Raw genomic sequence first — 15,308 nt, 5'->3', positions numbered from 1 at the left:
AAGTCATTGATGTAAATTGTAAACAGCTGTGGTCCCAATATCAAGCCCTGTGGCACCCCACTAGTCACCACCTGCCATTCCAAGAAACACCCATTCACCATTATCCTTTGCTTTCTATCTGCCAACCAGTTTTCTATCCATGTCAATATCTTCCCCCCAATGCCATGAGCTCTGATTTTACCCACCAATCTCCTATGTGGGACCTTATCAAATGCCTTCTGAAAATCGAGGTACACTACATCCACTGGATCTCCCTTGTCTAACTTCCTGGTTACATCCTCGAAAAACTCCAATAGATTAGTCAAGCATGATTTGCCCTTGGTAAATCCATGCTGGCTCGGCCCAATCCTATCACTGCTATCTAGATATGCCACTATTTCATCTTTAATAATGGACTCTAGCATCTTCCCCACTACTGATGTTAGGCTGACAGGACGATAGTTCTTTGTTTTCTCCCTCCCTCCTTTCTTAAAAAGTGGGATAACATTAGCCATTCTCCAATCCTCAGGAACTGATCCTGAATCTAAGGAACATTGGAAAATGATTACCAATGCATCCACAATTTCCGGGACCACCTCCTTTAGTACCCTAGGATGCATACCATCTGGACCTGGGGATTTGTCAGCCTTCAGTCCCATCAGTCTACTCATCACCGTTTCCTTCCTAATGTCAATCTGTTTCATTTCCTCTGTTACCCTATGTCCTTGGCCCATCCATACATCTGGGAGATTGCTTGTGTCTTCCCTAGTGAAGACAGATCTAAAGTACTTATTAAATTCTTCTGCCATTTCTCTGTTTCCCATAACAGTTTCACCCAATTCATTCTTCAAGGGCCCAACATTGTTCTTAACTATCTTCTTCCTCTTCACATACCTAAAAAAGCTTTTGCTATCTTCCTTTATATTCCTGGTTAGCTTGCGTTCGTACCTTATTTTTTCTCCCCATATTGCCTTTTTAGTTAAGTTCTGTTGTTCCTTAAAAATTTCATCACCTGTCCTCTCACTCACCTTAGCTCTGTCATATTTCCTTTTCTTTAATGCTATGCAATCTCTGACTTCCTTTGTCAACCACTGTGGCCCCTTTCCCCCCTTTGAATCCTTCCTTCTCCGGGGGATGAACTGATTTTGCACCTTGTGCATTATTCCCAAGAATACCTACCATTGCTGTTCCACTGTCTTTTCTGCTAGGATATCCGTCCAGTTAACTTTGGCCAGCTCCTCCCTCATGGCTGCATAGTTTCCCCTGTTCAACTGCAACACTGACACCTCCGATCTGCCCTTATCCTTCTCAAATTGCAGATAAAAACTTATCATATTATGGTCATTACCTCCTAATGGCTCCTTTACTTCAAGATCGCTTATCAAATCCTGTTCATTACACAAGACTAAATCCAGAATAGCCTTGTCCCTGGTCAGCTCTCGTACAAGCTGTTCCAAGAATGTATCCCGTAGGCACTCTACCAACTCCCTATCCTGGGGTCCGGCACCAACCTGATTCTCCCAGTTCACCTGCATGTTGAAATCCCCCATAACTACTGTGACATTACCTTTGCCACATGCCACTGTTAACTCCCTATTCAACTTGCACCCAATATCCATGCTACTGTTTGGTGGCCTGTAGACAACACCCATTAGGGTCTTTTTGCCCTTACTGTTCCTCAGTTCTATCCACACAGACTCTACTTCTCCTGATCCTATGTCCCCCCTTGCAAAGGACTGAATCTCATTCCTCACCAACAGGGCCACCCCACCCCCTCTGCCCACATTTCTGTCCCTACGATAGCACGTATACCCTTGTACATTCATTTCCCAGGTCTGATCTCCCTGCAGCCATGTCTCTGTTATCCCAACAACATCATAGTTACCCATTCGCACCTGAGCTTCAAGCTCATCTGCCTTATTTCTGACACTTCGTGCATTCGGATATAGAATTTTTAGCCCATTTCTCCTCTCTCTGTTTAAATCGCTGCCTATTGTGCTTAACCCAGCTCCCCAAACTCCCTTGGGGCTATACGCCCCTTGAATTTTGTTGTCCTTTCTAAATTTACTTATTCTTTCAGCACATTTAACTCCATGTTCCGTCAGACCATCCCTCTGTACATGTGTCCTCCTTATCACTTGTTCCGCCTCACCTTTCTCTACTACACACTTAATATTCCGGAACCGTGTAGTCCCCACCTGTCCTTTATTCTTCCCTCCCTCCACTTCTTGTCCCCCCTCAACCATCCCATGTTACTTCACTCCTGATGAAGGGTTTCGGCCCGAAACGTCGTCACTACCTCCTCCCATAGATGCTGTCTGGCCTGCTGAGTTCTGCCAGCATTTTGTTTTTTTATGCACAAGATCAAATGTTTTTTTTGCATTATGTTTAACATTACAATATTGTTTTTGTTGAATTAGGTGTTTTTTTTTGTTTGAAGCACTAACATTTCTACTGGCAATTACCTTTCTTAGAATTGTCAGGTTCCAATTGTTCTGCATGCTTCAGTTGAAGGACTATTCATGCATCTGCAACTCTTACCTGAGTTGCTCTATCAAAGGCAATTGCTACCCAGCAATCTGCATTAATGAATTCTTATTATCATTTTTGAAAATGTCTCCCCTCGTATATCTGTGCTGCTGCAGATCGAATCAGCAATCTACCAACTTTTACAGGGCAGGAATATCTAGAATAAAGTTGTTACTTCTATGGAGCTGAAGTTTACCTTGGTGCCATAATGCAAGATTTTTGTGTATTAATTATTATGAAAGCAATTTGCTAAAAAATAGTTTTGTTTTATGTTAAAGTGAGATCATAAAGGTCAACAATTCTTTTCAGTCATATTGGGCAACCAGTGAAACTAAAATGAGTTAATGAGCCAAGCATCATGTGGAGAAGCTGTTAGTTGATTTATTGTCTGAAGCATTTTACAAACATTTACCTTACCATAGAAGTGATCTATTCATATACAGGCAGCGTGGAATGTCTAGTGGGTGGGGTTGAGTAGCAAGGTTGACAACTTCATTGTCAGATCTGCTGGTAACTCAAATAGACTAAACCAAGAAACAAATGAAAAGGAAACAAAAATGTTCATGCTTATACAGGATAGGATAAGCATTGATATTAGCACAAGCAAACCTTGTGTATGAATAAATGCTTAGTCCAAAAGATGATAGGGGATATTTAAATACGTTTAATGACATTTGAATATGAACTAACAATTTTCCTTAAGATGATTTGTAGAACAAATAAAATTACTGTTAACATCTGGTATCAAATGAAAAATGGGAAAGATGCAAGTGAGAATTTCGTAATTTTGATACAATATCTATTGGGAGGATTACCTAAAGGTAAGCTTCAGTTTATTTTTCCATGTCCTGCTCCTCTTCACTCTATTCCATTTTCCTCTGTGTGTTTTCCTAATTTTCTATTTATTAATATTTGTTTCTTTTTCAGGTTGATTTGAAAACAGGCTTAGAAATAGAAGAAGCTTGTTATGCTCAGGTAGATATGATATGTTCATGTTGTTTTACTCCTTTAGCTGTGTCCTCTTAATTTGCAGTATTTTTTTATTTTTTGTTCATTTTTACTATTCCCTGGCCAAAGCAGCTGAAGAAAAATTGAAACATTGCATTTAATTATTCTATAAATGGATGATAGCGGTAAAGGAGGAAGGCACTCTCTCACTAAATTCTGAACAATAACTGGCTGGTTCTCAAAAGAAAAAGGACACTCTTCCAAATACCTGGTTACAAAGCAGGAATTGCAACAGTTAGCACAAGTCATGTTGTCTATTCTGAATAAGAGCCCATCTTTGTTGGGGATCACTTGGCTCCTATATAGTCTCTTAACAGAAATACTTTCTTCCTTCATGTTTTTTATTTGACAGCTGTAATGAAGTATAATCCTTTATTTCTTTTAAAGTAAAAATATAAAATTTTCTTCCTCAAATTATTCATTTTTCCCTCACATCTTATTATTTCTTCCAGCACCTCATTTTGTTCAGTTCCTTTGGTCTCAGAATGTAATGCCGGCATGAATATTATCCTGATATTCTTTAATGCTTCCTCCCTCAACTGCTAGGTCATAGAATTCACTTACACACACAGCATTTCAAGGAGAATGCTCATCCCCATCTTATAGCCAATGAGATGGGAAATAAATGCTGGCTTTCACAGGAACATCAAAGTCATTTGCACGACAGAGTTCCTCCCTGATTTAATTGTCCTCTCCTTTCCTCCTCATCCATATAACCTTTCCTACTCATTCATAATCAATTTCTGATCACATGATTATTTCAAGTCACACTGAAAACTAATCTCCAATCACTCAATTCTCCAGGCCATGTGCTCTGGTAAAGTTTTCTCCTCCTCATGTAGTCCCTCCTCCTGCTGAGACATCTGTCTTCATTCCCTAGGGGTAAGGAATGATTATCCATCCATCAGCAGATCACTCCATAAAGATCAGAATTCACTCCATAAAGCAATATAGGTACCTTTACCAAAGATGTTAACTACTTTAAGAACATTCAGAAATGCAAATTCCAGGTTTATTTATTTATATTTAATCTAGCCTTGAGACTCAGACTGTGATCCTGAAGGGGTGTATTGGGTAGAATCCTTACTGTAATCTGATTTGCTCACAGAAACAGAATTGATTTTGATATACCAGAGCCAACTAAATGATCCAATCCTTACCCTTCCTGGAGCAGTTTACATTAGGATGTTCCATTATCACATGGCATGGAAATCTAATAGTTACAGATATCTAACCACACTGGCTTTGCCAACTGAAAATTTTATCTTGGTGTTTGTTTAAGTCACATTATCACTCGTCTAAATTGAGAGGAATATAATAACCTAATCTGCAAAACAAAAACAAACAATAAACAATGATTGTTATATCAATTCACAATTTAGCTGAATTTGACTCCAGACTAAGAGGATGATTAGCTCAAAAAAAATCACAAAACACTGACTGCCATAGTGTAGGAATTTCTCAAATCAATGTGATAACGATTTGTACAGAAGTTTTAAAGCAACTGTGGTTCATCTGCCAACATGCCACTTGAAATTTGTCCAGTCTGGTTATAATGATCTTTACTTTGAACGCTGTGTAACTTTTGAAATGTCAGACTCACCCATTAAAATGAAACTTGGGAGAAGGGAAATTAAACAAAATCTGTGAGCAGTTCTGTTCAAATATGAAAAAAATAATAATTCATGGCTCATTTATTCTTGTAAGCTCTATTTTAGTATGCAAGAAGTTATCTGGATCATTATTGTTCTAATCTATCACATTCCTCTCCAGAATTTTAGCAGTATATTTGTCCACTCTCCATTTAAGAAGTAAATATATAAAGAAATGAATAAACATAGATGAAAAATAAGTATTCTGTGGTTGTTTTCTTCATTGCTGTCTGCTTTGTCATTGCAAGATTCATAAAAATACAGGATAACAAATAAGCTGGTTAGTATGAAAATGAGCTGCAACATATGTTCAGCCAGTTCTTTTGTGGGTAGGAAGTAGTTTGAAGATATTCAGATGGCTTTTGAAGTTAGGTTCAGTAACAGTGTTTTTGATAAATTCTTTCCTAGAAAGTCAGCAACAAGAGGAAATTGCATCAGGAGTGATGGTATCATAATGGAATTGTTCTTGGCAATTATTTAATGAGAATGGAAACACCAACTGGGATGTTTGAAGAGCCAAACACTGACTCAGGAGTCTAGTGTAATATGTTTATAGAAATGTTCCATATTTTTAACAAGATAATTATTTCACTTAACATTATAGTTTGCAAAAAAAGAAAAATCTGCCTTTGGGTGTGTTCTTATATCTGATTAGAAGCAAGATAGAAGTTAAGACTAGAGCAGTATTTAAGGTTTCCAGAATCAACTTAATTTTTAAAACTAAGTTGCTTGAAATTAAGGGAGTTTGAACAGTGGCCAATCAGCGAATGGGAGTGTGAGAAGAAGAGGTGACTTCAACAGGTCCACATTTGAAGATGAGAAAAGTAGTGCTTTGTGGCAATTTTTGGAGCTTGAACTTCAGACAATTAGTGAATGGGAGCATGAAAAGAAAAGGTGATTTCAAACAGGTCTATGATTGAAGAATGAAAAAACAGCGCTTCACGGTAGTTCTTGTAGTTTTAACTGTGGCCAATCGCTGAATGGGTTTCATTAGCAAGGGTGAATAAAAATAAGGCAGGGGCAAGTGGAGCGGCCATTGTTGGAGTGGGCCAGTGTTCGAGTAGGGAGGCTTTGACTTTGGTTCTGGCTCATCAGGCTTGGGCGAGATAAGTATCTGGTTTATTCTTCATTCCTTATCTGTTAGGGATAGTTAGAGCAGTGAGAATGACTCCAGGAGCAGTGTTATGTTCTTTGTCTAAGATATGAGAATTCTGGGAGAGCTACAGCCTCTTGGATGGCCACATCTGTACTAGGTGCACCAAGCTACAGCTCCTCAGAGAATATGTCAAGGATCTGGAGCTGCAGCTCAATGACATTTGGTTCATACAAGAGATAGATAGGAGTTACAGTTCGGTAGTCACCCCTAGGTTGCAGTAGGCAGGTAGCTGGGTGACTGTCAGGAGAGGGGAGGGAAATGTGCATCCTACAGAGTGCCCCTGTGGCCATCACCCCAATAATATACAATTTTGGATAGTATTGAATGGGATGACTTACCAGGGGAGCTACAGCGATTAGGTCTTTAGCACTGAGGCTCAGAACAGAAGAGAGGGAAGAGGACTGCAGTAATGATAGTAGATTCCATAATTAGAGGAATAGAAACAGGTTACACCTGAATTTAAGTGGTCCAATATCCTTGTAAGCAGGTTTACTAGAGCTGTTTGAGAGGGTTTAAACTAATTTGGTGGGGGGATGGGATCCATAGTGATGGGGCAGTTGGTTTACAAATAGAGACAGTGTATATGCTAAAGAAGACAAGCTGATGATAGGGCAAAATTGCAGTCAATGGGATGATTTGCAATGTAAAAGGGTGCAAAATTTAAAAGGGTAATGAATGCAGGACTGAAGTTGTTATATTTAAATGCACACAGTACATGGAATAAGGTAGATGAACTTGTAGCACATTTAGAAATTAACAGTTATGACATTATGGCCATCACTGAGTTATGGCTGAAGGAAGATTATAGCTGGGTGCTTAATATCCAAGGATACAAGTTGTATCAAAAGGACAGACAGATAGGCAAAGGGATGGGTTGGCACTGTTTCTTCCTTAGAAAGAGATGATATAGGATCAGAAAGTGCAGAATTGTTGTGGGTCAAGCTAAGGAACTGCAAGGGTAAAAAGACCCAGATGGAAGTTATATACAGGCCGCTGGTGTTGTTTGAACTTCCTGCATACTGCTAATGTCTTCCACAGTAAAGACTGATGCAAAATACTTATTCAGTTTGTCTGCCATTTCCTTGTCTCCCCATTACTAGTTCTACAGCATCATTTTCTAGCAGTCCCATGTTTACTCTCACCTTTTACTCTTTATATATTTGAACAAACTTTTGGTGTCTTCATTGATATTACTGGGTAGCTTACAGTCATATTCCATCTTTATGTCTTTTTTAGTTACCTTCTGTTGGTTGTTAAAAGCTTCCCAATCCTCTAACTTCCCACTATTTTTTGCACTATTATATGCCCTCTCTTTGGCTTTTATGTTAGCTTCAACTTCCCATGTCTGCTACTGTTGCGTCATCCTGCCTTTAGAATATCTCTTCTTCTTTGAGATGTGTCTATCCTGCGCCTTCCAAATTGCTCGTAGAAACTCCAGCTATTACACTCTGCCAGACAAACTATAATGTTAAGTGAAATAATTATCTTGTTAAAAATATGGAACAGTAGCAAAGTTGTGGGCTACAACTTACAACAGGAGATAGAAAAGTCATGTCAAAAGGGCAACATTATGACAGGCATGGGGGATTTCAGTGTGCAGCTAGATTGGGAAAATCAGGTTGGTGCTGGATCCCAAGAGGGAGAATTTGTAGAATGCCTACCAGGTGGCTTTTTAGAGCAGCTCATGGTTGAGCCCACTAGGGGATCAGTTATTCTGGATTGGGTGTTGTGAAATGATTAGAGAACTAAAGGTAAAGGAACCCTTAGGGGCTAGTGTTCATAATATGATAGAATTCACCCTGAACTAGAGAGGGAGAAGCTAAAGTCAGATGTATCAGTATTACAGTAGAGTAAAGGCAATTACAGAGGCGTGAGAGAGGAGCTGGCCAAAGTTGATTGGAAGAGAACACTAGCAGAGATTATGGCAGAGTTGGGAAGTTTTCCCAGGCAAAGATTGGGAATAAAGGGAGCCTTTTCTGGCTGCTGGTGACTAGTAGAGTTCCACAGGGATGCATGTTAGGTCTGCTGCCTTTTACATTACATGTCAATAATTTGGTTGACAGAATTGATGGCTTTGTGGCCAAGTTTATGGATGATACAGAGATAGGTGGAGGAGCAGGTGGTGTTGAGGAAGGAGAGAGGCTGCAGAAGGACTTAGGCAGATGGAATACAGTGTCAGGAAGTGCATGGTCATGCACTTTGATAAAAGAAATAAAAGCGGAGACTATTTTCTAAATTTAGAGAAATTCAAAGGGACTTGGGAGTCCTTGTGCAGGATTCCCTTAAGGTTGATTCGTAGGGTGAATCGGTGGTGAAGAAGGTAAATGCAGTGTTAGCATTCATTTTGCGAGTTCTTGAATATAATAGCAAGGATGTAATGTTGAGGCTTTATAAAGCACTGGTGAAGCCTCACAGAGTATTGTGAGCAGTTTTGAGCCCTTGTTTAAGAGAAGGTGTGCTGATGTTGGAGAGGGGTCAAAGGAGGTTCAGGAAAATGATTCTGGAATTGAAAGGCTTATCATATGAGGAGCGTTTGATGGCTTTGGGCCTGTACTCACTGCATTTCAGAAGAATGTGAGGAGATCTCATTGAAACCTATCAAATGTTGAAATGCCTCAATAGAGAGGATGTTTCCTATGGTGGGGGATGTCTAGGACCAAAGGGCACAGCCTTTGATTAAAGGGACATCAATTTAGAATGGAGACGAGGTGGAATTACTTTTGCCAGAGAGTGGTGGTTGATGGTCCTGTTCTGTTTTTTTGTTAGTTTTTGGGGAGGGAGATTTGGAGGTTGATGATTCTGTTGCCATTCTTTTCCATTTTCGTTTCGTAGCTATCTGGAGAAGAATCTCAGAGTTGTATACTTTGATAAGAAAATGAATGTTTGAATCCTTTGGTGAATCTGTGGAATTTGTTGCCACAAACGGCTGGGAGGCCAGGTCTTTGAGTGTATTTAAGGTGAAGTTGATAAATCCTTGATTAGTCAGAGCATGAAGTGTTGCAGGAGATTGGAGCTGAGAGGGAAATGGGTCAGCCATGGTGAAATGGCGGAGCAGACATGATGGGCCATATGGACTAATTCTACTCCTATATCTTTTGGTCTAATGGTCTTAAAATGGTCTTATCGTTCTGTAAAGTGAGATCGAAGCAAGAATCGCAAATATATTTTTTTAAATTACAGGTAATTCCAACGAAGGACAGAATTGAAGGACTTAATGCTTTCAAAGAAAAACGACTACCCCGCTACACTGGAGAATAAAAAGACACATCGTAAGCAGCATGTGGGATGAAAAAAATCATGGTGCTTTCTATCTGGGGTGTTCACATTTTGCTTGAAGTAATACTATTCAAGAACCATAAGTGTATTATCTAGGAAAATAACATTAAGAATTGCTGTTATATAAAAATCTTTGGATTCATATTTAAACAATTTTATGATACATAAATATTGTAGCTGAGATCTATTTCTCCTTATGATTCAGAATAAGTTTGAAGCAGTTACTAATGCCAGAAATATAAGAATAGGTTTTGGCCCATTTAACACCTCAAACCTGTACCACCACTCTGTAGGATCAAGATTGATTTGTATTCTATTCCCATATAAATTGTTTTGATTATATTTACACCATGTTTTGAACAAAGAGGCATAAAAGATTAATTTAAACCGATCTGTCACTGTTGTTCCTTGGATATAGCTTTGTTAAAATGTTAATCATGTTATGTAAGTTAGCATTGACCCCAAAAATATAAACATCCCATTAGAACTTTAATGTTGTGGATGAAGATCAAACTGAAGTGTCCAAAAAATACTTTTTACAATTTAAAAATAGAGCATAAAGAAATCAGTTTTCAGTATTGATGGGAAGAATGTGATTTTGTACAAAATGTGTTATCAAATAAATGACCTTTATGCAAAGTACAGTATTTGCTGTTCTATTGCCATCATCGAAGAATGAGTATAAATTGGCCGGTTTGTTTATGCAAAATTATTACAAAATAGTTACAAGACTTTGAAGCATCCTTCTGAAAAATGTAATAATCTGGCAACTTAAATTTCTCCTGCACCAAAAAAAAGATATTTAATGCAACACATCGAGCTTTTCTGACTCTTCACATCTCAAGCTCTTTAAAAGTGATAGAGCATCAACAATAAAAAGAAGTGTGAATAGTGTAGTTTTTAAGTAATGAGAAAGAACACCATAACGGTAAACCATTCATTCCTGGAATCATTCTCATGAACATCCTCTAGTCTTCTCAAAATGAATGCTAATATTGCTTTTGCCTTCTTCACCATCAACTCAACCTGCAAGTTAACCTTAAGTGAATCCTACACAAGGGCTCCCAAATCCCCTGGTATCTCTGATTTCTGAATATCTTCCCCATTTAGAAAATAGTCTATGGCTTTATTCCTTCCACCGAAGTGTATGACCATAAAATTCCCAACATTATATTCCATACGAGCTTGACATATTGTGCATTGTATCTTTAATTCTGTTCAATAGGCATTTTAACTTTGAAATACTGCCTAGAATACTGTTGATAGTGGCTTCAGAAAATGCATGAAAGCTGAGCCAAATCAGATTTGCTTACGGAATGCAATCATATCAGCTTAATACATGCTAATAAGTTAGTGATCCTGGTTGCCAACATTTAAAGCAGAGAATGTGAATCAATTATCCTTGGAACTACAATCATGAATTAGGAAAAGCACCAAAATTTTACACAACCCCCAATGATCCTTCTGCAATTCTAATATGTATAGACAACTAATTGGAATTTGCTTCACATGCTTGTTGAACATTCTGATTTTTTTAAACTCCTGGATTATTCTACTTAGTAATCTGCTCTGGAAGCAGTAATAATTTTTAATTGTGTATGATGATGAGACAGAAAATGGAAGAAATATTTGAATACTTCAATTATTTTCATTAATTTATGAAATTTATGCCAATGTCTATTTTACATTAAAGCTTATTAATATCTTAATTAGTGCCATGTAAGATTTGTAGAACTTCTATTTTTATGTATATTTGTACGACAGGCCTTACTTCAGCTGAAGACAAACAGTTTATTCAACTGCAGATCCTAAAGTGTAAATACATCTGAAATATTAGAAAACTAATTAATCAGATTGTTTTGTTGGAACAGCAAACAAAATGATAGACTTCAGGAACATTGCTATTTCCAAAAGAAATAAAAGCTGTCAAAACAGTATTATTAGTAATGCGTGGATGGTAAGATTTGTGTGAAAAATTGTTATTTTAGGCATGTTAAGAATGTAATTTGATCCACTGACACCTAAATCAATAATTCTCTACCACAGTCAGTTGAAACTACACCACAAAGACATGTTATTGCATAGTTCTAAATTTGTGAATTTGTCAACATCCAGGACTTGTAAAGTTTAGCAGCAAGTATTTTGGTCGCCAAGATGCTGCACATTATGTTATTAAACACGTGCCATAATTTTCTTGTCACTTCTAAAGTCTCCTACTGTTTGATTGCCTTCTGATCTCCACAGGCAAGTTTTAACACTGAATCAGAAATTTGCAGTTGATCTTAACTGAGTTTATGCAAGTACTACTGGATTGTTGACTTCCTGATCAATCCCCAGGAATTCACTAACATTTACTTCTGCTACAAATATGTCACCACTAAACGTAAAAAGAATCTAATTTACTTGACTATCTGGCCCTCATGGATGAGGGTACACGTAAAATTCACACAGCTCTAATCCACAACATGGAGATAAGCAGAACTTAAAAATGTAGGCAAGTTCAGAATGATTAAATGTGTGTTGGTGCACATGCAACACTGTCATGCCATGACCAGAGGACGACAAGAAAACAAACCTGCTATATAGTGTGAATGAAAAGGTCTGATGCTTTTTTAAATCTTCATTGCTGCACATTAATTAATTTAATTTTAAGTAACATGTAAAGTGCAAACCAAGTAATGGGAAGCTATGTTTCCTTCACTGCCTAGAATGTGTACTTAAAGTACCATACTGTAAGTCAACATAGACTATTTTTCATATTTCTATGAACTTTCAATAATATTATTTAAACAAACTGTAATTGAATGTTTTAAATATTGACCATAAATCATAGACTAACTTCCAGATAAATATTTCCAGAAAAATAGAGCAAATAATGCACATCTGAAAAGCAGGAGTATTAATAGGTTTTTGAATTTTTTTGATTTTACCAATAAAACCAACATTTAACAATCCCCAAAGGCTTATTTGGAAAAAATATATTTTTTCCACTGACATCGCTGTTAAAATAAATGTCAACCCATTCAAAATTAGCATTTTGCTTCTCTGTCAGTAACTTCTAAACTTGCATTTGCAATACAGACAAATCTCATTTATTTCTATGGCCAAAAACATGGAGTAAAAGCAGAGGCTGAAAGGGAGCAAATGGGCAGGTTTGCTAGAGCTATTGGGAGTGGTTTAAACTAATATGGCAAGGGTATGGGAACCAGTATGATAGAGCAGAGGATGAGTCAGCAGGTTTATAAGTAGATGATATAATATATAATATGAAAGTTTAAGGAAGGATAAGCCAAAGATTGGGTACAACTGCAGATGGAACAGAGTAAAGTTGTACCACAGAGGCAAAATTCATAAGAGCGAAGAATGCAGGACTGAAGGTGCTGTATTTAAATACACGTAGCATTTGGAATAAAGTGGATGAACTCGTGACGGATTTAGAGATTGGTTGGTATGATGTAGTGGGCATCACTGAGTCGTGGCAGAAAGAATACCATAGTTGGGAACTTTACATCAAAGGATATACTTTGTATCAAAAGGACAGGCAGGAAGACACAGGCAGTTGTACGGCTCTGTTGGTATGAGATAGAATTATCTCTATAGAAAGAGGTCACATGGGGCCAGAGAATGTTGAATTTTGTGGGTGGAGTTAAGAAACTGCAAGGGTAAAAAAACCATTCTGGGAATCATATATAGGCTTCCAAATAGTAGCCAAGATAGGGGGTTGAGTTTTCAAAGGAAGCTAGATAGGGCATGCAATAAAGGTAATGTCACAATTGTAATGGGGGACTTCAATATGAAAGGGAATTGGGAAAACCGGGTTGATGTCAGATCGCAAGAATGCCTACAGGATGGCTTTTTAGAGCAGCTTGTGCTGGATCCTACTAGGTGATTAGCGTGGGTGTTGTCTAGTAACCCTGATTTTATTAGTCAGCTTAATGTAAAGGAATCCTTAGGGGGCAGTGATCATAATATGATTGAATTCATACTGTATTTTGAGAGGGAGAAGCATTAAGTCACATGTCTCAGTATTACAATGGAATAAATCGAATTACAGAGATGTGAGAGAGGAGCTTGCCCAGATGGATTGGAGGGGGATACTGGCAGGGATAGTGGCAGAACAGAGGTGGCTGGTTAAAGTTCTGGGAGTAGTTCACAAGGTGCAGGGCAGAAATATCCCACAGAAAAAATTGTTCTCAAATGGCAGTGCTAGGAAACCGTGGCTGACAAAGGGTAGTCAAGGAATGCATAAAAGCCAAGGAAAGGTCATATAAGGGAGCAAAAGTGAGTGGGAAGTTGGATAATTGGGAAGCTTTTAAAATCCAACAAAAGGCTATTACAAAAGATATAAGAAGGGAAAAGATGAAATATGAGGACAAACTAGCTGATAATATAAAGCAAGATACTAAAAGTTTTTAGTTATTTGAAGAATAAATTATTAAAAATTATTAAAATTATTAATAAATTAAATTATTTACCGAGACTTGAGAAACTGAGTTACAGAGAAAGGTTGAATAGGTTAGGACTTTATTCCCTGGAGCGTAGAAGAATGAGGGGAGACTTGATAGAGGTATATAAAATTATGATGGGTATAGATAGAGTGAATGCAAGCAGGCTTTTTCTACTGAGGCTAGGGGAGGGAAAAACCAGAGGACATGGGTGAAAGAGGAAAAGTTTAAAGGGAACATTAGGGGGGGCTTCTTCACAAGAGAGTGGTGGGAGTGTGGAATGAGCTGCCAGATGAAGTTGTAAATGTGGACTCACTTTTAACATTTAAGAAAAACTTGGACAGCTACATGGATGAGAAGTGTATGGAGGGATATGGGCCAGGTGCAGGTCAGTGGGACTAGGCAGAAAAATGGTTCGGTGCAGACAAGAAGGGCCAAAAGGCCTGTTTCTGTGCTGTAATGTTCTATGGTTCTATAAAAGGGAGGCAACAGTTGATATTGGACCACTGGAAAATGATGCTGGTGAGATACTAATGGGGACAAAGAAATGACAGATAAACCTAATAAATACAGTCGGCCCTCCTTATCTGCGGGTTCCACCTGCGCGGATTCAACCAACTGCAGATCGGGAAAACCTGGAAGTTCTCTCTCCAGCACTCGTTGCTTGAGCATGTACAGACTTTTTTTCTTGTCATTATTCCCTAGACAATACAGTATAACAACTATTTACATTGTATTAGGTATTATGTAATCTAGAGATGATTTAAAGTACAGGCAGTCCCTGAGTTACGTACGAGTTCCGTTCCTGAGTCCGTCTTTAAGTCAGATTTATATGTAAGTCGGAACAGGTACATCCGGTATTATTTAGCGTCAGCTAGTCAAATGTTTGTCTTAGTATATATTATATATTTTACCTTTCTATGAATATAAAACACTTAAGAAATGTATGTGTTTCAATAATTAAACCACTGCGTTGCTTAGTAATAATTGTAGCTTTCATTGGGGCAGGACCTTTCACATCCTCAACTTATCCTTTAAAATTGTTCCGATCGTTGACCGACTGTAGCCTAACGCTTTTCCAGTGACCAGTGGTGTTTCACCTCTTTCCAATCGCTTTATTACTTCCATTTTATTTTCAATTGTGATTGTTTTCTGTCAACGGAACAGAAACACTGCAGATTCAGCAGCAGCCACAGGCGGTGGGTCCGGAGCTGTGCTGGGTCCTAAAGACCACCTGCACTGAGAAAGATTAAATAAGATTTG

General features: G+C 38.1%; 1 protein-coding gene across 1 annotated transcript in view; it reads left to right on the top strand.

The window, feature by feature from the left end:
• Nucleotides 1–11,547, top strand: part of auh (AU RNA binding protein/enoyl-CoA hydratase) — a 186,899-nt gene extending 175,352 nt beyond the window's left edge. Inside the window, exons 9-10 of the mRNA XM_073071898.1 lie at nucleotides 3,436–3,483; nucleotides 9,505–11,547. Of these exons, the coding sequence (XP_072927999.1) occupies nucleotides 3,436–3,483; nucleotides 9,505–9,582 (126 nt within the window). The 3' untranslated portion in view covers nucleotides 9,583–11,547. The remainder of the gene's footprint in view (nucleotides 1–3,435; nucleotides 3,484–9,504) is intronic.
• Nucleotides 11,548–15,308: the final 3,761 nt, after the last annotated feature.

Source organism: Hemitrygon akajei, chromosome 2 (genome assembly GCF_048418815.1).
Source record: "Hemitrygon akajei chromosome 2, sHemAka1.3, whole genome shotgun sequence".
Taxonomy (NCBI): domain Eukaryota; kingdom Metazoa; phylum Chordata; class Chondrichthyes; order Myliobatiformes; family Dasyatidae; genus Hemitrygon; species Hemitrygon akajei.
Note: the sequence above shows the minus strand (reverse complement) of the source record. Positions and strands in the feature narration are given on the sequence as shown.